This window comes from Crocodylus siamensis, chromosome 2, assembly GCF_052110815.1.
Source record: "Crocodylus siamensis isolate JL-2025a chromosome 2, ASM5211081v1, whole genome shotgun sequence".
NCBI lineage: Eukaryota > Metazoa > Chordata > Crocodylia > Crocodylidae > Crocodylus > Crocodylus siamensis.
This window is the reverse complement of record NC_143396.1, coordinates 194,591,875-194,619,389: the sequence shown is the minus strand read 5'-3', so window position 1 is coordinate 194,619,389 and position 27,515 is coordinate 194,591,875. Positions and strand designations below refer to the sequence as shown.

The 27,515-nt window shown below is 40.1% G+C and overlaps 1 protein-coding gene across 6 annotated transcripts in view; it reads left to right on the top strand.

The window, feature by feature from the left end:
- The first annotated feature begins 1,692 nt into the window (after positions 1–1,692).
- Positions 1,693–27,515, top strand: part of BTBD10 (BTB domain containing 10) — a 42,714-nt gene continuing 16,891 nt past the window's right edge. The window contains exon 1 of one of the 6 annotated variants that reach the window (XM_090032737.1): positions 1,693–1,817. Coding sequence is in view for 4 of the 6 variants with exons in the window: in XM_090032733.1 (XP_089888859.1) it covers positions 20,997–21,121 (125 nt within the window). In the remaining 2 variants the exon portion in view is untranslated. Of the gene's footprint in view, positions 1,818–12,407; positions 12,528–20,940; positions 21,122–27,515 lie in introns of those variants that run through there. The other 5 variants (XM_090032738.1, XM_090032736.1, XM_090032734.1 and 2 more) reach the window with 5 other exon arrangements.

The following is a 27,515-nucleotide window of genomic DNA, read 5'->3' as shown; positions in this document are numbered from 1 at the left end:
GCCTGCAGCAGTAGCAGCCTTTCTAGTCAGGCAGGTGCTGAAGGAATCAATTGATTTCATGGCTTATTGTGATCTGCCTGATCCCTTCTATATTCTTCGTTCCACAGGTGTTAATGACTCCCTCTTCTTTTTAGTGGTCTTGATATGGCTGAAGGATTGGACTGTTACATCATCTCAAGACCCATCAATGGGAGCCTATACATGAGCACGGAGGCTGCTCTGACACACTGGAATTCCAGTATCAGAGCAGACTTGATTAAGCGAGTCTGCTGAAGCATGGCAATTGCGCTCCAGGAACCTCCTGCATCTCATGTATCAGCATCCCTGCGCTTAAAAATGGCTTGAACTAAAGCTCATCGAACAAGCTTAAGATCAAGCACCCCCACTGCCATATTCAAGTGTGAAGACACTGATACAGGAGACGTGGTGGTACTTCAATTAGAGTGGCTGTTGAGGGTCCTCGGGCTTAGTTTCTCTGCACTCCCTGGCCAGCAAACGCATAGCCTTTTGAGCACCTCCCACTGCCCTCATCTGGGCAAGTGCTGGGTGGTTTGCAGAACACTGGTCCAACTCTGCCACTGGTCTCTCGCCAGGTAACTTGCCTAACTGCTCTAAATCAGGGGCTCCTGACTCGCCCTGTTGCTTACTTGCGGGTCTTCCTCAGCCGCCCCACCCAATTGGCCTCCAGCCCACCTGGGGCCTCAGGCGCCCAAAGCCTGACCTGGACCTAACTTGGCCCCCATATTAGCAGTGAGCAATCACACCCCTTGCTCACTGGGGCCCACTTCACACCCCTCTCTCACAGGGCCTCATTTCAGGCCCCCATGTTCGCAGGGCCTCACTACTCGCCCCTCTCCAGGGCCTTCCAACTGCCACTTTGGTGCAGGCCACTAGGTGCACCTCTGCACCCCTGCCTCCACTACATACTCTGCCCCTACGCTGGGGCCTGGGATCAAACACCCCTACAGGCTCCAGTGCCCCTCACTGGCATGCCTGGCCCACCAGTCTTACTCTCTGGGGTCCTGCACCCCATGTGGCCACAGCCGTGCCTGGCTCCTCTATCCACTCTTCAGGATCCTCTACCCCACACGGGCTCAGGTGGCTGCAGCAGTGCCTGGCCCCATTTTACTCTCCAGGGTCCTGCCCCCACACAGGCTCAGGTGCCACACTGGGGCACGCCTGCCCTCTACTGCCATCAATGATAAATAACCCACCTGAAAGCAGGAGCTAGGGGTTAACTAAACACCTGTTTATTAGATATTTTTAGTAGATCAACTCAGTGTCTTTTTGGCAAACGTTTTCGCTGTGCCCTCAAACCAGACAGCATAAAAAAAATTTTGAGACACCTTAGAGAGCGTCACCCCTGGCACATGCAGCCCAACCCTGCTGTAAAGGAACCTGCCCTTCTCGTCCCAAGGAGAATGAGGAACCTCCCACCCTAGGCATCCTTCTGACCTCGTGGTCCCGGTAACAGGACTTACAGCCCCTTCCCCCACCGCCAGGCTGCCCAGGCCCCGTGCAGCGAGGCAAGCCGCATGTCTATGCCATGACTAGCCCTTTAAGGGGAACCCCCTTTCCCGCCAATTCACGCAGGACACCGGCCCGCTGACGACATCTGGGGGCGGAACCTGGAGGCCGTTTGGATCACCCCGGGAGAGCGCAAGCTCCGCCTTCTTCCCTGCGGGCGGGCGGCGGAAATCTCGCGAGCTTTCGGCGTGGTTTCCTCTCCCGTCTCTCACGCTCTCGCGAGAGTTGGGGACAGCGGTGGTGGCGGCCGGGCCTACGTGGAGGAGCCAGTAGTAGCGGAGCCCAGCGAGGTAGGTGTCCGGGCTGGAGCGAGGCGAAGCGCCGTTGGAGCCGTTGAGGGGGTGGGCAGCGCTGCTCGGGGGGGGGGCCGTTCGTGGTGGGGCGCGCACCAGCGCCCCTCCCCCCCCCGCCCTCAGTGGTCTCTTCCGGGCCGCAAGGCGGGAGGTAAGCCGGACACAGCTGGGGGTGGGGGGGCGAGGTGGCTTCAGTGCGGTCCCTCCCCTCCCCGCCCCGCCGGCTCGCCAAGTGTCACCTGCTCCCCCTCGGCACCGACCTGCCGAAAGTTGAAATCTCCCAAGGGCTTTTCCCAGGACCAGAAGGGCTCGAATGGCACTTCGAATCCTTGGGGGGGTCTGCCAACAAAATTGGGCTGCCCATCACTATGCCCTAATAAGATTGGAGGCCCCCTGTTACAGGGGGACTTTTGTCTACTATGGGGGGCTCAGGCCCCCCAAACTAACCCGTAATTCGAACCCTACTTGGGAGCACAGAACCAAGGGGTTGTGGTGGAGAAGTAAGACTGGAAGGGACCTCAAGAAATCACCTGTAGTCCAGCACCTGTAGCCTTGGTGGTATTAGCACCACACTCCAACCAGCTGAGCTCAACGTGCGCATCCACTTCTTCTGAACAGCAGCATCGTGGTGTGAATTTATTGTATTGCCTTTTATTATTTTTTATTTTATTTGTGTGTTTGTGTGTGTGTTGTTTTATTGGGTTTGTATTAATGAATTTTAATTTTTTTTAAAACATGAAGCTTTATGGTGTGATCCTTATTCCAGCAGATCTTACAGTTCTTGTCTGGTAGCTATACAGACATTGTATTTAGACCTGCACAGTTCAAGGACACTCCACATGCTGGCATGTTTCATTTGTCTCCAAGCAGATTATGCTTTGAATAATCTCTGGGTGCTGACTGATTTACGCAGGCTTACTTCTTAATAAATTAAATGCCGCTATCATATTTCTTTTTTCTTTTTACTTTGTATGTCATTTTGTTTGTATTTTACTGGACAGACTTGCATATTTAGGGAGAATGATTAGTTGAAAATGGCTTGGTCTTTCCCTCCATAAAAGTCCACCCTGGATATCACTTGGTTCTCCTCTTCTTTTTCCCCAGACATTTAGATTTGCTTCTCTTCTGCTCCATTGGTGATCTTTCCATCATGGGTGATTTCTAGTTCTTGCCCACTCTCAGGCCAACTTCTCCATCCTTAGTGACTTCGTCCTTAATGACTTCAATGATTAGCTGGATTTGATGCTCTGAACAGTGCTCTTGAAATTTTCCCCCTTCCTTTAGTTTTTCATGAATGTGCTCTTTCCTTTTTCTCTGTGTATCTCTCTCAACTACTTTTTTTATTGAGATTTCCAATCTCTGCTTTTGCTCCAGCTTTCAATAGGATTTTTTCAGATCTCTTTTCCTAGACCTCTGTTCCCTTTGTAGCCTGTTGCTGGATGATCTCATTCTAGAAGAAGGCTTTAATTGCCACCTTCATATTAAGTCACATATCTTCTGTACTGTGTCAGACCTGGTTCCTCCCATCCAAACTAGAAGCCTCCTGCCTTTTTTATATTGTGTTGTTGTATCTGGCTGTCTACTCAAGCACAAGATAATCAAAATAAAATTCTTGGTCCCAGATTCTGTTTCTTCTCTAGGAGGTCTGAGTGATGTTTATGTGGCTTCTAGGTGTCATAAGTCACTAAAAATGATCTTGTTTCATCCTGCTCGGTAGCCATAAAACTGATATGGACATCCACATTACTTATGCACCTCCACTTTAGCCTGAAAAGATCTTTAGGCAACTAGGGTTGGGCTCCTGTGCAGTAATGCGAGTCAGCTGCCCAGGCTTCTCACTCCTGCCTAATCTCTGTTACAGTCTGTTTCTGCTGGGTAAATTCATAACTCTGTATATACCCCTTATTCTTTAGAGGAAAAAGCCCCACCCCCCTTCTGAGGCAGGGTGGATTTTATTTAAATCAAATTGAATCAATTTAAATTATTTAAATCACTGGTCAGGAAGCCTCAGTTCCACTGTTCCACAATTCCACAAAGCCACTATTTTCTACAAAAAGTGAATTCTTGTTGTTTGATATCCTGTATTCATTTAACTTCTTGAAACTTTGCACTTTTAGAGAGAGGTTAGGGCTTGACTTTGTGTACACAAACTTGCCAAGAGATAGGGCTGATGGGTAGGTAATTAGGTCTGTTATCATTCATCTCCATATATTGCTGTTAACCAAGGATATTATCCCTGGAGACACAAATCCACAGTTTTGAGAACTGAATTTAAGAATCGCAGAGATGCTTAATGGGATCTTCTAGACTGAGCACTGAATCCCATTGGGTAGAGTGGTTTTCCTTAATCTTCACTAATCTGTAAAGGAGCCTTGGGGAACCCCATAAAATTGGGTCCCTAATATAGTGTATGGCCTGTTGTAACCTTTTCAGAAAGGTTTTATAAATAGGTCCAAGAATATACTGTCTCAAATAGTGTATAATTAGAAGTTATAGTTCCTATTCCACATTGATGCCTTTTGAGCTTTAACACAACTTAAATTAAAATAGCGTTATGTAGCTTTTTTTAAAAAAAGCATCTTAACAAAAAAACCTGATTTACATTTAAATTTTTTTTATTTAAAAAAATTGATTTTTTTTTTTATCCATGCTGCTTTGAGGGGTGTAGCAAGGAATTGTTGTATAGCAAGGAAGAGTTCTGTCCTGTGGAAGATGGGCCACTGAGCCAGAAAGAGATGCAGGAGTCATGGAGCTGCAGGTGGAGCATTCGAAATGGAGCCTGACTAGGCTGGTGAGAAGGGCACTCAGTATTTAAGAAGTGAAAGAAGCTTCTGCTTCCAGAACTGTTCATGGACTTTCTCTAATGTTAAGATTTATACTTCTTGGACTAGCAGCAGCAGCAAAGTTTCAGATATTATAAAGGAAGATAGAATCTGGGTCTTGATCTCAGTCTGTAGCCAAGGACATCAGTGCCATTGTTTCTGATGCATGGGCCTGTAATCTTGGCTTCATCTTTTGACTTGCTCCTTTCTCTGAAGCCACTTATCTAGGCTGTTTCTAAAATTAACTTCTTTTTCCAGTGCGGCATCTCTTAATATTTGGCCTTTCTTGTCTATCCACATGGTTAAATCTGTTGTTTATGGCTTTGTTATATTATATCTTGATTACTGCAGTTTTTTTTCTGTAAAAGTTCTCTGTATTTTATCTCCATCCTGTTTATAACCTCTTGTGCTGTTTGACCATTGATTTCTGCTTTGCCTTGATGGCAGTTGTGGTTGTCCATATATCATGTTTTGTTACAAGCTTTTATGTATGTTCTCCCATCTATAAGGGCTGGCATAATAATCTTTTAGAAAATGGAAATTAATAATGCCCTGCCAGGTCATTGTCTTGATCTTCCTTTCATTCTTTCCTTAAAATCTACATGTTTTGTAAGCATCACGGTATGTGACGGTGGTTAAGCAGCTAGTCTTTAATTAATTGTAACTGTCTTGTCTGTAAGTTCCATATTTTTAGACTGTAAATATGTGGCTGGGACTATTTCTTATTATATGTGTATTCTCCGATACCTCCTGGCTCTAATATTTGCTTGCATTTTTGTTTCTACCTATATTATGTCATTCTCAGCATTCAACTAGTTGAAGTAAAGGATGTTTAAAATGATTTGTAGATGTATACGATAGCTTTGAGTCTTTCTTTTAGAACACTGCATTTTGTATAAATGGATATCTTTCCAAATGTATTCTCTCTCCAGAATGTTTAATTGCGTCTGAGAGCAAGTTAAGAATACAAGGTTGGTTGGTTGGTTGTAGCTTCACTTTTTGGACAGTAAGTCAGAAATTTATTTTCTTGTCTGTTGTGTTCTACTGAGCTAAGCACAAGCCTGTTGAAATGGAGCTCTTTTTGAGGTAGTTGAAGTGTTGATACTTATGATTGGCCTTGTGATTTATTTGCTGGGCCACAAGCTAAGCCAGTAGTGATGGCAGCCAGCATGCAATAGATAAATTAGTAACAGTCAAGGTTTTGTAGGAGTTTTGCTTTTGCTTCTGTTGAGCAGAATTAGGCTGATTGTAAATTTGAATGAGTCATTTGGAATTCAGGGAGCAATAGCAAAGGAAGCCAGTGCCTTGGTCATCTAGTTTTAGGTTTGTTCTGTTGTCCATTTCATTCCTTCCAGGTACAATAAAGGTAAATTTGGAAGACAGTAGTTGGTACGTTCTATTCAGAGTGTTGTTCAGGTTGAGAAGCTTGTGTGTTTCACTTGACTGCTCCTGCTACCTTTTGCCTATCAGGGGAAGTTTTCTAAACTCCACTGAAATAGTACATGGGTACTGAATTATTTGTATCTTATGTGACCTAATATTAGTCTTGCATTGCAAGAGATGGTTATAATTGAGGTTTTAATCAGTGTCAGTTTAATGATTAAAGTGCTTCTGAGGTTGGGTTTTAACATCAATGATTGCTAAAGAGTAATTTAGCTAATTTTCTTGACAAATGTGCACCTTTCAGTGGGTGATGCATGTGTGTATGCCAGTGGTATAACCATTTGGCTTTCTGAAGGTGTCCAGTTTCATTAGGACTGCAAGTACAGCCTTCTGATATTATCGTGTCCCTAATAAGGGTGTGAAAAACAGTGCCATTCCCACTCCCACTTGTTTCCTCCTGACTGCTGTAGGCACAGAGAAGGAAATTGATAGTCTCTCCCTTTTTAGGGAGTCAACATATCTTTTGATTTTGGGAGTTCTCAGTTTCTTAAGAGACTATCTGTCATTGTATGTGGAATAAACTGAGGAAATAATTAATGTGTTTGACACTTCAGTTGGAGGAGGCTTAGTGTAGTCACCCACCAGTGATTCAGCTCACTAATGCCAGTGAGCCGAATACTGACTCTTTATTCCTTTTCTTATCTACAAGAGTTGACAGGTGTTACTGGCTTTCAGATATTCTTATTTTCCAGCCCCCTGCTTCTCGGTGAAAACAACTCACAACAGGTCAAGATAATCCCTCTCAACCCTGGTGATTTTAATAGCCCATCAAACCTAGGCTAGTTTGCCAAAAGGGAAGGAAAAAGTTTTTGTCACCCTACAACTATGGATAGTTAATTAGCTGACAGAGTCTGACAGTTGTGACTTCATAGTGTGGGAGAGGCCGTTCTATTTTACCATCTACCTAACTAATAAAATTATGAAATGTATAGATCAGGGGTATCAAATTCATCAACCCCTGCAGGCCCAGTAAGTTGCATTTAGGCTGGTCCTGGCCCACAGACTGATCCTGTGTGCCATATTCAGTACATGGGCAGGTCTAGTGCATGCACCACATTAAGTGCATGTCCGAAACTGGCCCTGCACATTTGGGACTGGTCCATAACCTAGCACCATGAGCCTGATAATAAGGTTCTGCATGCTGTATATTTTATACCCCTGGTATATATCAGCAGGTAATGAGTGGCAATTTAGTCACTAAGTAATGCATTAAGGACATTGTCAATTGCAGTGATGACATGTGAGTATCTTCATACTAAGATATTCTTACTTACCAAATGGTCTACAGGCTGTAACATCCCTTTCTCATTTAGGGATTATAATTATTCAGTGGCAAGACTAAATTCATTCTAACATTGTAGGCTGAAATGGCCCCCTGGATACTGCTCTGTTTATATCCTATACTGTCATTCTGAATTGATACAGAAGGTAAGCCTTGGTGTGTATGGAAATCTTCCTTGAACAGTGATTCTCCTCAAATCCCATTTATAATTAGGGAGGATAACTTTAGGTGTAAACAGGACCTTCAGCTGCTCCGACTATTAAAGTGCATCAGGCTTTGCATAGTTTCAGTAACTAGTGGAACTTTCAGGTTCTGTGGGTGTTGGAGCACACTGGACATTAAATAATGTAAGGATGATACGTCAAGTCCCACCCCTAACTTCTTACAGGATTACTGCCTGTGCTAATCTTTTAGAACTGTTCTTCACTCCAGAAGTCTCCTTAGCAAACCTTTTTTTAGATCTGGGATTTATTGGCTATTTATAGTGAATATCCAGGCTGTCAGTACTTAAAAAAAGGAGAGTTACCATAGTTACTGAGGTTTATACACCCGCAGTACCTGCCCACCTTTATCACTCAGGCTCTTACTGTGTTCTCAAAGTCATGAACGAAATTGGGTGGCATTTGGAGTGTATTGTCTGTGAACTGCCTAGTCATGCAGGAGTTAGACAGCATGCTGTTTTGTAAAGTTTTAAGTTGCTTGCAAAGGGTGCTTATGCTGCCTGCTGTCAGGAGTCATGGTAAATAACCTTTCTTTTGATCAAATGTCAAAAAACGAATCGGCAACATTATTTTTGAACTGGCAGTTGTTTCCTTATTCAGTTCAGACTACTACAAAACTATTTTTGGTATTAACACTCTTTTGTCTTTGACATATTTATTTTTGTTTATACTGTTACTAATGAAGGAGGAACTGAAAAGAATACTTGAACTTGAATAAAGTTGAACAAATATCTATATTGACATTAGGTATGAAAAAAATTACAGGATCATGAATCCTAATGCTGAAGGGCATTAGCTGGTTGCCACCAACGGTCAGGAAGAAAATATTTTTCCCCTTGGTGGAATATAGCAAAGGAGTTGTGGAGATTTTTGTTATTATTTGACTCATCTAATCAAGGGAAGTGTTGGTAGGATGCTGGGAAGAATATTTTTCTTTATGCAAGAGTTTACTGTATGGTCCATTGGCATGCATTTGGGGAATTGGCAGGCTGGGCCTTGTGCATCTTCATACAACAGAACAGAGATACTGACATTTACCTGGAGATTCTGTCTCTGTATTTAAATGACAAGTGAAAGGAATATTGAAGGGAGAGACCAAGAAGAGAGGCAAAGAACTGTAGAAAAAGTGAACTTAAAATTGTCCCATTCCTTTGTGAAGCCTGGCTATTACTTCAAGCTGCAGTTTTCATAATAATTTGAACTACTACTGTCTCATTTCCTGGAGTAAAAGTTAAAATTGAGCTGTTCAAATAGTAGTTTTTATTGAAGAAAATAAGTGAAATTTGAAATTTGCTGTTGGTTACAAAGTGATTGTGGAAATATAGCTTGTGCTGCTTAATAGATGGTTTAGGGGAACTTACTAAGAATCAGAAGTGGTTGGGAAAAAGAAAATTAACAGCAGCTAGGGTAACAAGGTTAGTTTGTACAATTCACAGGTGTCTTAAGTACAGTGTCACTGAGTGCTTTTTTTGGGTCTAAACAAAACAAGGTTTAGAAATGCTGGGAAGCTTTTAATGACATCAGTGGAATTTGTTGACGAGTTAAGGGCTCACTACACGTCTACCTACCTAAATACTTTGTATAGCATCAGTTGAAAAATGTATTTTCATTTTCTGACCTGATTTTTTTTTTTTTGTAGTATTGCTCTATTTATGCTGTATGGCTCCCAAATGTCTCTACTCTGATACCATACATGTTTAAATGCAATCTGTATTGATTCAAGGTGAAAGCATGTAAAAGACTTGATTCTATATGGCTGTGAACGAAAATGTTAGGCATATTGTACCTATCTTAATGAAAAACAAAGTCTAGGTTGGGGTTCAGCAACCTATGGCTCCTGGGCTGGTTTTGACCCTACCCAGAGCACCTTGGGGGATTGGGCAGCAGGCAGTTGTGGCCAGGCTGCCCTCTGCAGCACTCTATTCAGCAGCTTTCCCTGCTGTTCGCTGTTCTTGCAGTTACTGTTGCTGCAGAGGAACCAGTAAGAGTAAGTGCAGACAGTTTGAGCTCTCAGGAGAGGGGCAGAGGTTTGTGTCCTTCAGCATGGAGCTAGGTTGCAAACTTTACCTGGGGTGACTTGTCAACCCCTGTTCAAGGTAACTATTCCTAAAGCAATTCTGAATACTAACCCACTGTGTTTTGCCAGTCCATGTTAAGTTACCCATTTGTTTAGCATGATAAGTGATAAATATAGGTACGTATTTAATGTCTACTAACATACCCGATGGTTGGATCAAATACATTTTAAGTTCTCATGGAAGAGTTTTAGTGCACAGTCTTTTGGTTTTGACTAGACAACTTTCTAAGGTCCCTTCCAGGTCTATGTTTTTCTGATGCTGTAACACAGGAATAATTGAGTGTTCATTCTTAAATTTGAGGCTGGGAGTTCCTTATCTTTCTGGTACCAGCACACTTTAGCTTCTTTACCTTTAATGTACTGTGAACAAAAATAGAAAATAACAGCTTGGGCTGCTTCAGCACCTTGATTTTTGGCTTCTAAAAAGACTTATACTCACCTCTTACATCAATTTAACATGTAGCACAGAGAGAGAGAGTTCATTGGTTTGTAGGATGGACCACTGTACTGTGGGTTAACTGTAAAGTTTCGCGAAATTGATATTTCAGAAGTATGGCTATTTGGTTACAAATTCTGTGTTATGGTAGAGGAAAGTAAGGGTCGAGTTGAGCATTTTCCTAAGCATACTAGGACTAAAACACTAAACTTTTATGTATGTGATTGGTCCCACTGGAGTAAAAAAGCAGTGTATACACTTGTTTTAGCAGGGTGGGATTTATACAGTATAGTATGATCTTTCATTGCATAGCCTAGAATATGCATTTACCAGAGCTCAATGAAAATAGTGCTCATTAGGTACAAAAGGAAGGTAGTCTTAGGAATGGCTCTACCTTCAGTAGCAGTCTTGAAATTAACAGAGCTGCCTTAGAAGCTTTGAAATTGACAGTTTCAAATCAGTGTCATTTATTCTGCAGCGAAATGGAGGACAGTTACATTGCCAAGTACACAGTAGATGGGTCTGAGAGTTTTTATGCACTTAAATGATTTATGGACCTAATCAATATGTAGATAGTTGATGTTTGATTGTTATGGTAAACAGTAAAGCAAAAAATTGAATTAGTGTATTATGAAGTTGCATAAATTTTGTGCTTATGTGACATGTTTAAAAATAGAGTAGAATATATATTAAGCAGATAGCTGGAAAGTATATTGAATTGTTCTAGAAGAATATCTTGTAGAAAACCTTTCCTTTAATCTTGTCAGAAATGAATGCAACAACCTTCTATAAAACCTAGACAATTCACAAATGCTTACATGGAAGAGCATAAGCCTTTTTTTTTTTCACCTGAGTTAATGAAATTTAAAATACTAAGTCTCATTCACTGTACCAGGTATTGGAAAAGACTTTCCAGGTACAATATGTAGTATGGGATGGGTTTCTTTTTTATTTTCTCCCACTGTCCTAAAAATCTTTTTGTTAATAAAAATTCATTTTTGAGGGTGAGGTATTTATATTACAAAGATTACTAGATATAACAAATATTTATAATGGGTAAAAAAAATACTAATCCTTGGAATTTGGATAACAGTGAAAAGAGAGATGAAGACCAGGTCAGAGAGTATTTGGATTTAATGTTGCTAGATCAGTGTAATAGGCACTTGCTCGCTGTCTGCCTCCTCCTCCTTTTTTTTTTTTTAACAATTATTTTCAGGCTAGGTACAGACATTCAAAAAGTCTGAGGCAGAATTCATGTAAGTTATGTGGCTTTCCTTAGGTGTTTAGGTTGGTAAAGAACAAAACACACATTTGCCCTTTGGGAAATTTTAGACCAGGTCCTGCCATTGTAAGCCAGTCTACGTGTGCCAAACTTCTGTTCTTTTATGGGTATAAATTGATTTCTGGTCACTTTTACAGGTATAATATAATGTCTGTACCTGGGCTCAGACTCTGTAGACTTCATGAACATTTGTGTAACTGAAACATTATGAATTTATTAGTTCTCTGAAGAGTATATTCTCTAGTCCCAATATGACCATTTTATATCACTCACTTAAAACTTTCTGCTTTTGTAGTTACAAGTCATTTTATGTATACATAGACTTAAGGGGTTTATCACAGAATTTGGCGCCAGTTTGAAAACTGTTTTAAGTGTCTCTGGGCTTCCAGGATCGCCAGTTGATTGTATACACATATTTAATTCTTATGGACTTTGGAAGGATTTCTTTTTCAGTACATTTTGGTAGTTAACTCCTTCTGTTTGGTGTTAGAGCCAGAATGTAGTGTAACTTCTTGCTAATTATAAAGATAGTGCTTTTAATTCTGCTTTTGCAGCTGTATGAAGAGTGGAACTTTGAACATGATAGATGATTACATACTATGTCTAAGAAATGGTTTTTTTTATAAACGCTTCCTTCACAAAAAGAATCTTGTTTCTGAATTATGTTTGTAGAGGCTAAAATACATGAAAGTATTCCTGTTGTGCTTGTAACTAGTGACAGTTTGTCTGCACAAAATGGAATAAATCATATTTAAAGTTGTTTCTCTTAAGTGTATAGAACTATATTTGTTTCAGTGCAGGGATTTTAGAGTCAGTGTCAGCAGGCTGGGTGGAAAGTGTAAGATTGCGCCATGAATGCTTGTGTGTGTCCCAGTTTCTTTAGTCTGTATTAAAAAATAAACTAACAGAGAGCAAGTTAAATTCTGCATCTGTCTTTCTTTCTGTAAGACATTGTTTAAAGGTCGACACTGCTCTTTTAATGTAGGTTATGAGTGCTGCATGTATGCTTTTCAGAGCAGTAGTGTGAGGAAGCTTGCAGTGGAATGGCAGGACGGCCTCATCCTTATGACAGTAACTCCAGTGATCCAGAGAGTTGGGATCGGAAATTGCATAATAGACCCCGTAAACTTTGTAAACATTCAAGGTAGGTGGCATATCAACTCTATCACATCTCAGCACTTCAACAAAACTTTTTCTTAAGATTACTGTATTTGGTTGTGGTGAGTCCTGTCATGAATTTTGAAAGTTCTTTGAAGGGAACTTTAATTCACTGAAAGCATCATTAAAAGCATTAATTTCACTGAATTATCACCAGCCTTCCTATGTTTGTATTTTTTTCTGTTTCCATTAATCTAATTTATGAATTTATCTGATTGGTGCCTTGATGCATGCATTCTTGAAATTGGTTATTAGGAAATATTTCCTAGTAATTGTATCAGTGAGTTGACATTCCAACTGTATTTAACATCATGCTTTAGATTATTCACAGCTTGTTCATGGGGGTGATTTAGTAGGTGCCTGTGTGAATGTTTCATTCTTCATGTCTTTGTTTGCTTAAGCAAACTTGCTTGGTCTCTTTATTGCTAATGTGAAGCTGACTTTTAACAGGGTTTTCTTTTTCCAACTTGAGATTGCCTTCATATCAAGTATTTTCAAAGCAGTTATGGAACAAAAGGAATGCTTTTTCCAGCATGGTTTAGGGTTGTTGGTTGTAGCCATGTTGCTCTCAGGACATAGGCAGACAAGGTTCTTTGGGTAAATCTGATATCTTTTGTTAGACCAACTAAATAGTTGGAAAAACTGTTTTTTACAAGCTTTCAGGTACAAAGACCCTTCTTCAGGCATAGGAAGAGTATTTGGAGTAGGAGCTAAACAAGATAATTGTCACCAAACTTCTGTTTTTCAGCAAGATTCCTCTTCCTTCTATTTATATCTTGGTACCTTTTGTCAAAGGATCTAAGTCCTTCATAAAAACTAATTACACCTCACAACAATCCTGTCAGCTAGTTATTAGACTTGTTTTGGTGGAAGAACAGAAAATGGTTTCTAAGGAACATGTTAACCTGCTGCAGCTAAAATGAAAAACCTTTCTTAATTCTGTAAATTTGGAGCAATGGTTTTCAGCCTATGGTCCACAAACCCTTGGTGGTCTGCAGAGTATTTCTAAGGGATCCATGAAAGATGACTAATCAACCAAAAGTATGTGGTTGATTACAGATTTGGACCCCTCTAAATGTATAAGAGGGGTCCAAACCTCCATTCAAAACTTCCAAAGGAGTCTGCACCTCCATTTGAAATTTTGTAGGAATCTGCAAATGAAAAGTTTTTGCAAACCGCTGACCTAGAGAAATTTGTATTGCAGATTTAAGAGCTGGGCAAGGAATACTTTAGACCAGGGGTTATCAGCTTTTTGCTGCTACTTAAAATCCAGACCATGCCATTGGCCCAAAATTTCTGCCTCCAATTCCTTCCACCCCTTCCCAGAAAGCCAAAGCCACAGATGCCTAACTTTGCCATCCATTCAAGTCTGTAGGACATTGTGCTTTTGCTCTCCTGAGCTGCGGAGGGACCTGCAACACCATAGGTTGCTACCTCCTGCTTTGAACCATTGATGTTGCCTTTCATTTAGTGAGTCTTGGAAAGCAAAGCCCAGTCTAGCTTTCTTCCGGTCTTCTAATTTGCCAACAGTTAAGAGACTAAATAAGATTATGTAGATAATCTTACATCTGTAGATCTGGTTGGCTACATCTGTCCTGGGTCAAATAATGAAAACCCTGATTTTTTTTTTTTTTAAATGAATCAAAGTCTTAAAGAGGAAATGCAATTAGTGTCAGTCATTAAAGGCTTAGTTTTGATATGAAAAATACATCCTATCTTGGCATTTTTATGAGATTACTTTTATCAGCTGAAGCTGTAATAGTGTTTTGAAAGGCTTTTTTGGCTAAATCAACATGTTATGCAAGAAGCATGAGCAGTACAAAATTGTCTCTGTTAAGTCTCAAAATATATTTGTAAATGAGGAGTCAAGTGCATGTGTTTCCTGTCCCACAGGTTTTGGTTCTTGGCTGTCTGCTATTTAACATTATAAATGACCTAGAAGGAAATATGAACTTGCTCCTGAGTTTGCAGACAACACAAGTGATTGAAGTGATAGAATAAAGAGAAGAGAGAGTCTTTTATCCTGTTTGAATTGCTTGATAAACTGGGCACACACACACATTGTTTTTAATATGGCTAAATATTAAGATATGCATTAAGTAACAAAGAAAATGGGCCATTCTTGTGGAATGGGGTGACTATCCCGTGAAGCAGTGACTGAAAAGGACTTTGTAGGGTTTCCTGGTGGGTAATCTGCTGAAGAGAGCTTCCCGGTGAGGCCAAGAGGGTTAATACAACCTTTTCTTAACCTCTATCTAGAACTAGTATGACCTATATGGCATATATTGTCCACTTCTGGAGCCAACAATTTAAGAAATATGGTGATAGTTTGGAGAGTGTTCAGGAAAGAGACTTTAAAATAATGAGTTGAACAGATTCCTCAAGGCTCATTTTTAAGCATATTGATCAAATTATTAATCAATTATTATGACCAATGTGGGGAGCAGAAATCTGAAGATGGAGGACTTTTTTTAGCTGGTAGACAAATGATATGTAGGGCCCGGAAGTCAAAGTTGATAAAGTTAGACTAAAAGTAAAGCTGGATTTGTAAATTATTCATGTAAAATGGGATAATTAATGATTAAGTGGTGGGTTGGCTTTTATGTGTGGGAGAATTCAATATAATTTAGTTGTTTTTCTAACAGGTATGCTCCAATTTAAACAGAAACTAATACAGGTAAATCTGTGGCCTGTGTTACTTAAGAGGTCACTGTGGATGATCATATTAGTCTGTCTTGCCATCATAATCTGCAAAGTTAGAGGTTTAATATTAGATCAGGAGATAAGACCGACATGCAACTGGTATAATTTTATTTTAGCTGAACTGATTCATGTTGGAGAACACCTGTACCTCTCAAATTAAGCTTTCAAACTGAAATAAAGTTTTTAAACAAAGATGTCTGTTATAGGGTTACTTACTTGTTTTTAAGATGTATAGCTTGTAGATGTATATGATCTGCCTAAAAAACCCTTAATATATATATTGAAGGGAAAGTGTGTGAAGTAACTTTTGACCAGTGGATAATACTGTCAATCTTTGGAAGGCCCTGTGAACAAGAGATTAACTAATAGTTTCACTATCCTGTTCTTATGAACTGAGTAAATTGCAAAAATGTTTGCAACAGTAAGATACTAAAGTACTTAAAAGGAGCCTATAAAGTAGGGAAAGTAAATACTAAACTACTAGAAATAAAATAAAATAATCAAATATTCGTACTTGATGCTTATAGCAAAGAAAATGTATGTAGAAATGATGGGAGAAAAATGCTTCTTGGGACATAAATTTTAATGGATTCACTTGCAAACAACTGGGTAGCAATAGGGATGGGGAGCCTCAGTCTAGTTTATTTTACGTGTCTCAGAGAGAATTTTGTAAGGTTTTGAGGAAAAATGCATTGCACTTGAGAAATAGCATGTGGTGATATAACAAAATGGTTGCATGGTGAATGTGCAAATTGCAACATGTGGAACTGCAACAATGTTTTATTTGAGTGCTTAAGAAAGAATGGAGGTTCTCTGGTTAATGTCACTTCAAAAAATTTTTTCCTGGTCTTAAGCATAATCAAAATTTATTTGCTATTGACCTGTACTGGGATTTTACAAGGACTTCTTCAGAGCTGTCATTGTTCACATTTCCCTCACCCGCCATTTGCTTCAGATAGCAATGTTTGTATTTAAGAGAACCTTTCAGCCTCTTTCTTTTTTATTCCTTCAAGTAAATTTTAGATTTGAGGGTTTGGCCCAAAATTTCTTAGAGGTTAATGCCACTATGTAGTTTTCTCTTCCAGTTTCCTGGGGCTCAGTTTTATTTGCCCACCTTGGAAGATATAGCAGAAGTGGAAGGTATGCCAAAACTGTAGGTGAAAAATTATTAGTGCCCTGTGGGGAGGCCTTTTTATATCAAGAAGCTGAAGTAAAATTATACTAGTTTAGGATGTATGTGATAAGTGCAGAGAATAACAAATGATTTGGACAAGATACAGATTTGTCAGTGACTTCCATAACAAACTGAATACTTGGAGAAATTAGATCAGTTAACTAGAATGACACTGCTCCTTGGTGTTTAACTGAAGTTGAAGTACCAGTCCTCCAAAAGTTAATAATTAGTAGGTATTGCTGTCGCATGTTCATTTTTTCAGTGATTAAAAGCTCGTAAAATGTCATCTTTTCTTCTCAGTGGTATTTGCCTCCCTGTGCAGGTACGTTCTACCTAATCCTTCTTTTCTGAGTACACTTTTAATTTGTGGTAGAAATAATTGTGTCTTAACCTTCCATTTCAAGGTTTATCGTTAACCTCCATTCTTCTGCTCTAAATTGGCATAGCCAATTTTTTGGCAACTTTGAGGTGATGCTTGGTTCTAAACCATATTCATTTCACTCTTGAAATGTTTTACATCCTAGTTTTTCCATGATGGACAGGTTTTGGCTGTACCGTGTTGTTTTTCCATCTCTCTCCAGTTTCTCTTTTTTCAAGTTTTTTTTTATTTCTAGTGCCTTAAATCTTGATCAGTATTGAATACTTGTTCACACTTGACACAGGATTTTCTTCTATGTATATTTGTATTTTTGTTTGTCAAGATAACTTGTAGTCATGTTTTAGTGAAGTTGTAACATGATTTACTTGTAGTTCTAGAACTGTCCTGTGTTACCAACCTGCAGCACGTGCGCCACAAATGGCACTGGCTTCTGTGGCATGTAGCAGGTCAGGGAGGCAATGGGGAACCGAGCAGCAGATGGGTCAGGAGGCGGAGCATCAGATTGGGCAGGGGATGAGAATCAGTGTAGCATCTGGGGAGGCTGTGGGGCTAATTTATGGCACACCTGCCAAAAAAAAACTTGGTCCCGATTACTGCATTATAAAATGTGCTTATCTCCAGAGAGCTCCAAGCTAACAGTAATGCTACACTGAGATGCAGCCTAAGATATAAGAATAGGTAAACAAAAGAAAATATCAGAACAATAATCTGCTTTCGCTCTGTATTTTAAACCCAAAGAATGCAGGCCTATTCAACTCAACAGGTTAGAAAGCAGCTCCTGTCTCTGACCTTCCTGCCAGGGGTCCCTGCAACTTCTTTTGTTCCATTGCATGTTCCACTTGCCTCCAAGTGAATATTTACATCCTATCAGACATAAAGATACTGTTTTTGACTTCATTTCCCCACTGTGAAAAATGTCCTTCCCTCAGTAGCCAGATGTCCTTCTCACCCCAGGCCTCTTTTTAAAATGTCAATTCATCATAGTCTCATAGGGTCTGTTTCTCAGACCACATTTGCAAGGGTTTCTTTAATTGGCTATCAAATGTACCCATGTTGGATTCTAATTCTCCACTATAATTTCTCTCAGCCATTTAGGCTTTGAGCCTTTCTGAGATACAAAGTTCATTGTTTAGAGAGTGAGATTTGAAAATTATTTTCATGCTATGCAATCCCGATGCCATTATATAAGAGAGACTTGTATCAAATGCCACAATTCATATAACCATATGGACTGTAAGGCTAAATACAGCTTGCTGCTACATATATGTAGAGACTGCATATGTCATATCAGTCAAATGGACTCAAGAAAACATGTGTGACATCTCATGAACACCTCAAAATATTGTAAGTCTATGATACCACAGTTTTAGATTGTGTCTGGCAGCATCACATGCAGCTGCTTAGGAGAATGTTTTAGTTTTGTTCTTTAAAAGCAAAACCAAGAAATTAAAAAAAAAAAAAAAAATCCAGCCTCCTAAGACTTCAGTGTTGCCCACTTAAATTTCTGATGGATGAAGTCTTTTTTGCAAGGTGGATTTGCACAGGAAAGACCCTGAGCAATATAGAATGACAATTCATAATATCTTTTTCTTAAAGTGAAATACACTGTTCTGTCTCTGGTGTAGAGGCAAACCCTTAACTTCAGTTGAAAAGATATTTTTCAGACCTGGTGACGACAGCCTTCTTTGGGAAAGAGTTCTTTCCTTATGCTCTCCTGTAAAGGATTGCAGTTGAGCTTCTCCTTATGCTTTGATAGATATATTTCGAGGTTTGGATGCTCCCCAGTCTTTAATATTCTTTAAGTCTCTTTTGGAAAATATACACTTTTTTTCTTTTTGTGTTAATTCTTGTTCCCACTTGGGAGTTAGTGTGCTAGACCTAAGCTTCTCTGAGCTGCCTCTGAGAGATGCTGTATTTGAATCTTGGTTCACGGAATTGAAATATCTGGGGTTTGTTTCTTCATGGGAGGATGTGGTTTCCATGTCTTCCGGGTTGGAAAGTCCCTGTTGCCTTTTTGGATTTGTTCCTTTTTTGTCTCAGACTTAAAACAGGAACAGTAAAAATGCAAAGAAAAGCAACAGGTCTGTGTCCTGGAGGACTGGGTATAGATTCATGGATAGCTTAACACCTTTAGAGTGAGATTTTGACATTAAATCCATCACTTTAACTAAAGACCAGTGCTCTTGAGTAGGGGTTTCTGCTCTCAAGTCTGAACTGCAGCAGAACTAAAGTACTGGGAATATTGTACTCCCTTGGCCTGTTGGTATTGTTTGATTGCAGAATGCTAGGAGTGCTTCAAAATGCCATGACGGGACATTTTGGAGAACTGTTAATCACTCAGGGAGGAGAAGAGAGGGGGAACTGGTAGCACCACCAAATACAGAAGTAGGGGATCCTTTGGGAGAGCTGTTTGATCCAGAGTGGAAGCCTTTAAAAAGGCAGAGCTATCTGACTGAGTCTTAGGGAGATTGTATGGGAGGTAACACTGGCCTTTAGAGTCAAGGTATCTGGAACTTGAAATACCTAATCTTGGCTACTTAGTGATGTGCTAGAAGAAGCAGGCAATAAACAACGTGACCTCCACCTGAAAAAAATTGAAAGGGAGTAGACCTTGGCCAAGACCCTGCTGTTAAGAGGCTTTTTTTTCTTCCAAAGGTAGAGGCTGAGCCTGGGCCTGCTCCATCTAGTGTTATAGTGGAGTGAAACAAGAATATCTTTTTTAAAATATAAATGTTTGGAGCCTCTTGCCAAAAGAATAGGGACAGTTGTATCCTTCTGCCAGTTAACTCCTTCATAAAAAGCTGAAGCCATCCATTTTAGGTGGCGGCAGAAGGCTGTCTGGATACGGTATTGGTGCCAGCATACAAGTGCGTGCATCTTGGGGAGAGAGAACGTACTGAAAGTCAATGATGGCTCTTCTGTCTACCTATTTAGAATAGTGGTCCAGATTATTAATGGTGTGGAAGCAGAAATCATTATATTGACCCTTCATAGCTTTCCATCTAAACTACTGCATTTTTCTTTTATTCCAAATCTATGATGAGTGAAGAAGTGCAGAGTGCTGCTAACTATTCTTGTTAATAGCTGCAATACTATATTACCTTGTTTTCTTTATGTTCTTGTAGTTTAAAGGTAGCAAATTGCATTAATACTGTAAATTGTTCATGAATTCTCTCTCTGCTACAACTCTGGCCTAGTTCCTGTCTTATTTCTAACTTTCTGTAACTTTTTGTGCAATGCTGGTTTTTCTTGTCTGGGATAAATATTTTTTCAGAGTAATATGAGTGGGTAAAGTGATCTTATATGGTATGAGTCAGAATTTTTGAAATGCTCTAATGTGGCACTCAGATTACCAAAAAATATTTAGAAAAAGTAATTCTTAACTGTTAAATATTTATTGGCTTGGTTATATACATAACACATTTGATTTGCTCATTGACCTATTTTTTTGTGTGGTGGACTATCTTGGGAGTTTGATATCATCACATGCCACATGCACACACTACCATAACAATCAGGATTTGCCAGAAGGAGACTTCCAGAGCCAGATATGGAGAGTCTGTCTTTGTCCTCAAAAGGCTAATGTGTCTCAGAAAAAAGTGAGTTTGGTTGTAAATACTAGTTCAGACAGAATTTCAACCAAAAAAAAAAGAGACAGCAAGAGAACTTCCTCTGTAATCTAAGCAGAACTTAATACCTTTTTTAATGGCATTATATTTATAATGCCATAAAATGAAAGAAGATGTGAGAGGAGCAAGTTACCAATAAATAACCTTTTCAGATGTGGGGTTTTGTATGCTGAAACATGACAAGCTGGCAGGACTAGAAATAGCTTCACAGATGGTACTTGGCAATATACCAAACAGCTTTCCTCATGCATTCTTTTTTTTCTGTGTGACAGTTGCATTATCCAATAGCTGCTTAGAGACGGTGAAATGGCAAGTATGAATTCAGCTCACAGGAGGCTGGGAGGTCAGACGTCAGTACTGCACTACGCATGGCTGAGTCAGTGACTGTGAGAATGCATTGAATTAATATCTAGGGGGTTTGCGTCTCTTAACATTTAATGGACTGTATAGCCAGAATTTGGTTACCCTTGAGGGTAAGAAGATGTTAGAGGAAAAAGTCAGGCTGGCTAATGATGCAGTGAAATACTGAGGAGATGATGGAAATATCAAATATGCTGAACTTAGCAAGTAATGCCAGAGAATGCTGATCTGGCTTTCAAAGCTGCCTTCTTGGAAGCAGCAGAATTCCTTTGTGCTCTATTTTCAAAATTATTTCCATGCTTATGTGTTTCTTCCTTGATACATACAACAGGAAGGTGCGTATCCATTCATAGGAATAATTTATGGGCAGTATAGAGCAGGAGGGAGAGTACAGAGATGTAGATAGTGTCCTTTGTATATCCTAGGCAGTGCTCTTTGTCAGCCGACATTTACATTTTTCTGCGGGGCGGGGTGGTGTGATCATTGTCACTTCTATGGTAAGTCACTTAGAATCAGAGAAGATATTTTAAAAAGTCTCATAATGGTATTATAAGACCCCTTTTCTGAAAGAGGTAATTACATGAATACAAACACCGTTCCTATGAAAGGGATAGCTCTAAGTTAGTATATTAAGGGAGTTTGTTACATAGAAGCCTTAAATTAAATAGAATTGAAGAAAAATTGTAAGAAGGATTTTTAACTTTTTTTAAAGTCTTTCATTGTTAGCTCAGTTTTTAATTGACTACATTATTTTGCTTGTTCATATGTGCCAATTTACTATAACTATATTTAGGTGTTGAAAAATATTGTTGCTTTGCAAGTTAATGGATCCTTTTTTTAATTGTTTGGTGGTATCAGGTATTACTTTCAGATTAAAAAAATTATTGACCAATATTTCTGAAAGGGTTTTTTAAAATCCTTCCACAGTTGCATTCAAGTATGCAGTTTTAATTTGGAATGGGGCTTTCAGTATGTTAAAACTAAGCCTCATTTTTTTGCTCAGCTGCAGAAATAAAACAAACATCATGCCACTTTGACAAATCTGCCATTTTGACAGGAGTTGTTCTGCGTTCAACCCCCTAGCATAGGTTTTTTTGGTTAAATAAAGGGTGGAGAGTTATATTTTTGTAGTGCGTCTACTTTTAAAACACATGAGTGTTAGGGAGATGAAGTGTTCTTAATTAGTGATGGTAAGGTAGGTTACTGATCCTGAAGCTTTTGAGTGCACAAATATTCTCACAAAATTACTTTTATGGCTAGGAAATCTAACTTCCTAAATATAAAAATAGTTACAATAACTTGTTTTCCTATAGAAATGTAGTTGATTAAAGTAGGGCACTTCAGAGTTAAGTCTTTGTCCTCCTTAACTTTGCACTTTATACAGTGTCTTGAGTATCTTTCTGGTGACTGAAGTTAATGAGGTTTTTTTTCCCTCTGATTGTTCTTGTCCCTTGATAATTTAAAAAAAAATGTTTTTTGAGTAAATGCATTGACATGCATGCATGCAGTTTTTATTGCACATAATCGGAGCAACTACATGCATAATCCATAATAAAATCTCTAGATTTTTTTCTTTACTTCAGTAGCCCTGAAAAGGGAGCAGTTAACTGTGTTTCATTATGCAGTCTTAGGATGCTGATATACTTTTTCCCCCAAAAAATTTGGTTCAAAACTTACTGCAATGGTTGATTTTTAAAAAGTTAGCTCATTTTTTTTTATTTAAACATAAAGATGATGCTTTCAGAGTTCTGCTTTGAAAATCTGCCATCTTTCCCTATTGTGTGATCAAGAGACTTAGCTACCAAATTTATTACTTTTTTAATAATGCAGGTATAGGTTGTTTTTGCCAGCAGTCAAACCGAAAGTGTTTAATAAAAAAAAAAATCAATTGTGAAGCAAACTGAAAAGTCTAAATTGAAGTCACTCAAGTTCAGAGTAAATTAAGATGTGCAACTGCAGTGCTTCTTTTAGATACTGCCATATTATGGGCAAAGCCATAGCTTTTCATGGACTGACATTCTAGATTAATGCTTGTGACAATTTTGTGTTGAAGAGACCAAGGCTGTAGCTATGTGGGGAATTTCAGCCATTAGTTAGCTCAGGGTGGGCAAAATGGCAGATCCAATCAGTGGTTGGACTCCATTTCCCAGCAACCCCTAGCAGCAGCACTGTGACAGCATGGGGCCAGGATTTACATGGAGACCAGCCCAGCAGCACTAGCAGGATATGCGGCTGGGTGGGGAGCTGCTCTGAGGCTAGAATCTCGCAGTGCATGCCTCTGCCCTGGGCCTATGGGCAGCAGATCACAACTCTGTCCTGGCTCTGGACCACATTATCACTGCCACAAGATCCCAGTCCTGGAGCAGCTGCGCACTCCGCCAGTGCTGCTGGGGCTGGTCTCCATGGAAACATCTGCACTGCACTGTCATGGTGCTGCCACTACTGGGGCTCTATGGAAACCAGCGGGCAGGGGCCTCTGGAAAGTGGAGTCCGCCATGGGCCTGATCTGGACTGTGGGCTGGACTTTACCCGTCCCCGAGTTAACTGCTGGTCTAGATCAGTGGTTCCCAACCTTTTTAGACTGTGGACCAGCAAACTGTGGACCAGCATACTGAGCACAAAAAAGGGTTGGCTTCTGGTCCGTGGTATGCCGGCCACTTCTGAACTTCCAGTCCAGCAGCCAACCCTTCGTGGCCTGGCACCAGGCTACGGCCCGGGGGTTGGGAACCTGTGGTCTAGATGTACTGGTACAAACCTCTAGTGTATGGAATAGTTAAAGTGGCTATAAATGGCAGTTGTCACGGGTACAACCTGCGGGCTGCTCCACTTTTGTAAGAGGCTTTTTCACCAGTGTAATGGAGTTCTAGCAACACGCCTATTCTGCAGAAAATCCCGGTGTGTATCTGGGGGCTTGTCTAAACTAGCATGATTATTCTGTTGGTTGAAATCCCATTGCGGACAAAGCCAGATATGTGATGATCCAACCTACTTGAATGTGTTTGCTAGTATACTTCCAAGTGTTATAAATTTAAACTATACTACACTAATCAAATGAATGCAGCATATTTCTCCTTTGTGTTTACTAACTAGCATAATTTAGTAACTCTAAACCAGTCTTGTGGGTATTGGCGAGATTCTAGCACCTACGCATACTCACTAAGGCTGCAGGTGACAGGTTTATTTTTAAAACTGATAATTTGTTAACTTTAGTTTTAGTAGGTAGTAATTGCATTTTTGTATATTTTTTTTTTCCGAATCAATTATCTTTTTTTTTTTTAAGCTGGTTGTGCTGATTCTTGTGTTTTTAAATTCTTTTTGTATTACTGTTTTTACTTTTGTAATTCTTTAACAACTTAATCCTGCTTCAAGCTGAATGAAATAAAATTGTACTATTCAGTTGAACTTTTCATAGGGTCCCAGGTACTAGCCTAAATGCTACAGAGTTCCAGTTTCACAGTATTAGATGGTAAAGTCAATTTAAAGTTATTTAATTGACCTAGGATTAGAAAAATCTTAAGGGAAAAATACCCCACATCAAATTAATTAACTTCCCATCCATTTTTTAACTATATTGCTTACTGATTAAACCTGCTAGTATTTCAGTAACAATATTCTTTTTTCTGTAGCATACATGATCAGATGAATGGAACTTTTCATTTGGACAGGTAGATTCAACTGCCCAAGTAAATATTTTTCTGAATGTTTCTTGATTTTGTTTCAACAATGAGATGAACATTTGACACTTAGGGGGCTGTAGTTAAGATAAAAGAGGGTGTAGTGTTTCAGTCTGCTTTGCGTACTTAAGTCTTACATTTATAAGCTACCAACTGGTCATCGGTCCGTTTCATCTCATCCTGTCCTGTCTGTTCGTCTGTCCCCCACCCTAGGATTCTTCATATATGCCTGTGTCCACAAGTGCAGCTGGGAATATTTGAGCACCTCTGCTGTATAGGGAAGGTGAAGCAATAGCACTTCAAATGGACTTTAAATCTTATCCAAAAAGCATTCCCAGTAACATAATGGCAACTCAGTAGTAAGATGTTTGAGTCAGGAATGACTAATAAGGAAGTCTGTTTCTAATTTGAGTCAATGCCATTTCCTGTAGCACCATTCTTTTTGATTCTTCTGTCCAGCAATCCATGATCAGGACCCACCCTGGTTTGTTAAAAACTCTTGAGATCACTGCCTGGGAGGTGATGTGCCTCTAAATAACTTGTTTGTGGGCTTTTTGAAGGACTTCCTCTTCCTTTTAACTAGGGATGAAACAGGTTTTTACACCAGAGAATGCAGTAAAATCTGTTTCCATTGTCTAGGACAGCAGTCCACAATCTTCTTAGGCTGCAGGCCACGGTGTCTCAATTTGTGTTGGAGAAAGACCTTGCTGCAGCTGGTGCCTCTTTCCACAGCAGCAGGAGGAGAGTGCCTCCAGTCCCACATCCATGGGCCAGGTCCAGCCTCCAGGCAGTAGGTTGTTTTCCCCTATATATGAGGATGAAGTTAAAGTTCCCTTGACTCGTGTTTCTTGCACCAAAGCCTATCATTTGCACAATATGACAGGAAAAAGGCAGTCTTATCTCCTTGCTGTAGGGCCCTGTTTTCATCATCTGAAATTTTGTCCAGAAGTAAACCTGGCATTGTGGATATAATGTTTCCGTAGTTGATTTTTCCATGCTTGGTGTATTCTTGCCCCTTGAACCAAGTTGCATAGATCAGGGGTCAGCAAGTTGGTATCTGGCCCACTGAACTGTGGCATTCAGCAGCAGGACTTTCCACATCACGCTGCAGCTGGGTACCAGGGGCTTTAGCAGAGGGGAGCTGCCTGCCTGCCTTGTGGCAGTCAGGTGCCTGGGAGCTCCAGTGGAGGGAGCTTTTCCTGTGCTGCACTGAAGCTGGACAGCATAGGCTCTAGCAGAGTGGGGCTGACTGCTACTGCATCGCAGCTGGGTGGCAGGGAGAAATCTTGGAGGTGGCTGTGTCCTAGTGCGTGTAGGCTTTAGACCCAAGGCTCACCTTTTCTGACTTGCACTGGGAAACATTGCTGACCTTTGTAGGGAGTTATTAGATATGCTAACGCTTTTCTTTCAAAGCTGGAGGTCCTCTATGTACATGACCTCTGAGTTGAGGCTGTCTAATTTTGATACGACTGGAGGCCAAGCTCCATGCAAGCTGCACTAGTGGGCCTGAACACCCCTTTGGTGCAGTGGTGTGAGCCATGGCCCCCCACTGCCCCTTGCTCTGGGTGCCCAGGTGGATAGTGCTGTTTCCTTTGCTGCATAGCAGGGGTGGGTAGCCTTGTTCCTATTAGTCTCTTCCTCCTAATTTAGTAGCCACAGGCTCTCCTGCTGCGCCATGCCATGAGCTTCTTCAGCACTGAAAACTATGCCTTGCCACAACCTGGGTAGGCACAGAAATCTGAAACTGGATGGATAGCCTGGAGCTCTTGGCTGCTGCTGCAGCTGGAGCAGTAGGGGCAGTGAGTGGGGGAGCAGCAGATTAACTGCTCATAGGCCACCGTTCAGACCAGGGGCAGGCAAAATGCAGCCCACCAGGGCATTCTGTCCGGCCCATGAGGCCCCTATAGCATTTAGAAAATTAATATTTATCTGCCCCTGGCCCCCTGTCATGTGGCCCTCAATGGCTTCCCAAAACTCAGGAAGCGGCCCTCCGCCTGAACTAATTGCCTGTCCCTGATTCAGACAGATCTGCTCTGAGCAATCTCTTCCTTGCTGAGGCACTGTAAGGCCTTTTCCATAATGCACAGTGGAAACTCAGCATATTAGATTAGTGTAAAAATTATGGATTTTTATTGCTATCTGGTTTTAACTCTAGGCTGCATCCCATCACTTCTTTTTTCTTTTGCAGATAGCAAATACTGACTCTGTAAATGCAAATACCTTCATAAGGAAAAGGAGAGGGTTTGCAGACTTCACTTTGGAAACTTCTCCTGCAAATTTTATTTTTGTGGTGAGCCTAACTTGTACTCACCTTTCCTAGTAGAAAAATAAAATGGGACACCATAGCAATCCTTAAATCTTGATAATAAGCGCTCACTTTGGAATATGCATACATCTATATTGTATGTCTTAAAAAAATATTGTTTCTGTTAAAGAGCCCACTTGGATTTTGTTCATTTTGGAATATATATCTGATCCTCATTCTCCTTTAAACAAGACTTTAAATTTTTGACATTGTTCAGTAATTTCTTGGCCAGCTTCACACCCAGAAAATGCAATAAGGCATACAGAGTATTTTAAGCTTGGCAGGAAACAGTATTGCAGTAGTTTTTCTCTGCACCACATTTCTCCTTTATCAATATGAACTTTTTTTCTTGGCCCCCCACTCAGTGTGGGTGAGGAAGAAATATAGATTCATTTAAATTCTGTTTGTTACATGGAAAATTAAAAGTCTACATCTCATAAATAGTACTTGCCAACACTTTCTTTTGGGTATTCAGTAGCCTCTTTTTGTGTTGTATCAGACTTGGTATCAAGCCTAACTAGTGATGATAATTAAGATTTTTGTTTTACTGTATTTAAGATCATATGTTGCATCTATCATTGTAGCATTGGAAGCTGAAATGTGCTATGCTGGGTGCTTTACTTCTGAGTGATTTTTGAGTTTCTTGCCTCTAGTTGAATGATTTCTAATCGCCTCTTTTAAAGCAAGTTTTCAGAAACTTGCTGCTCTAGCTTGTGCATTTTTATAAAATGCCCTGTTCAGTTTTTAGCT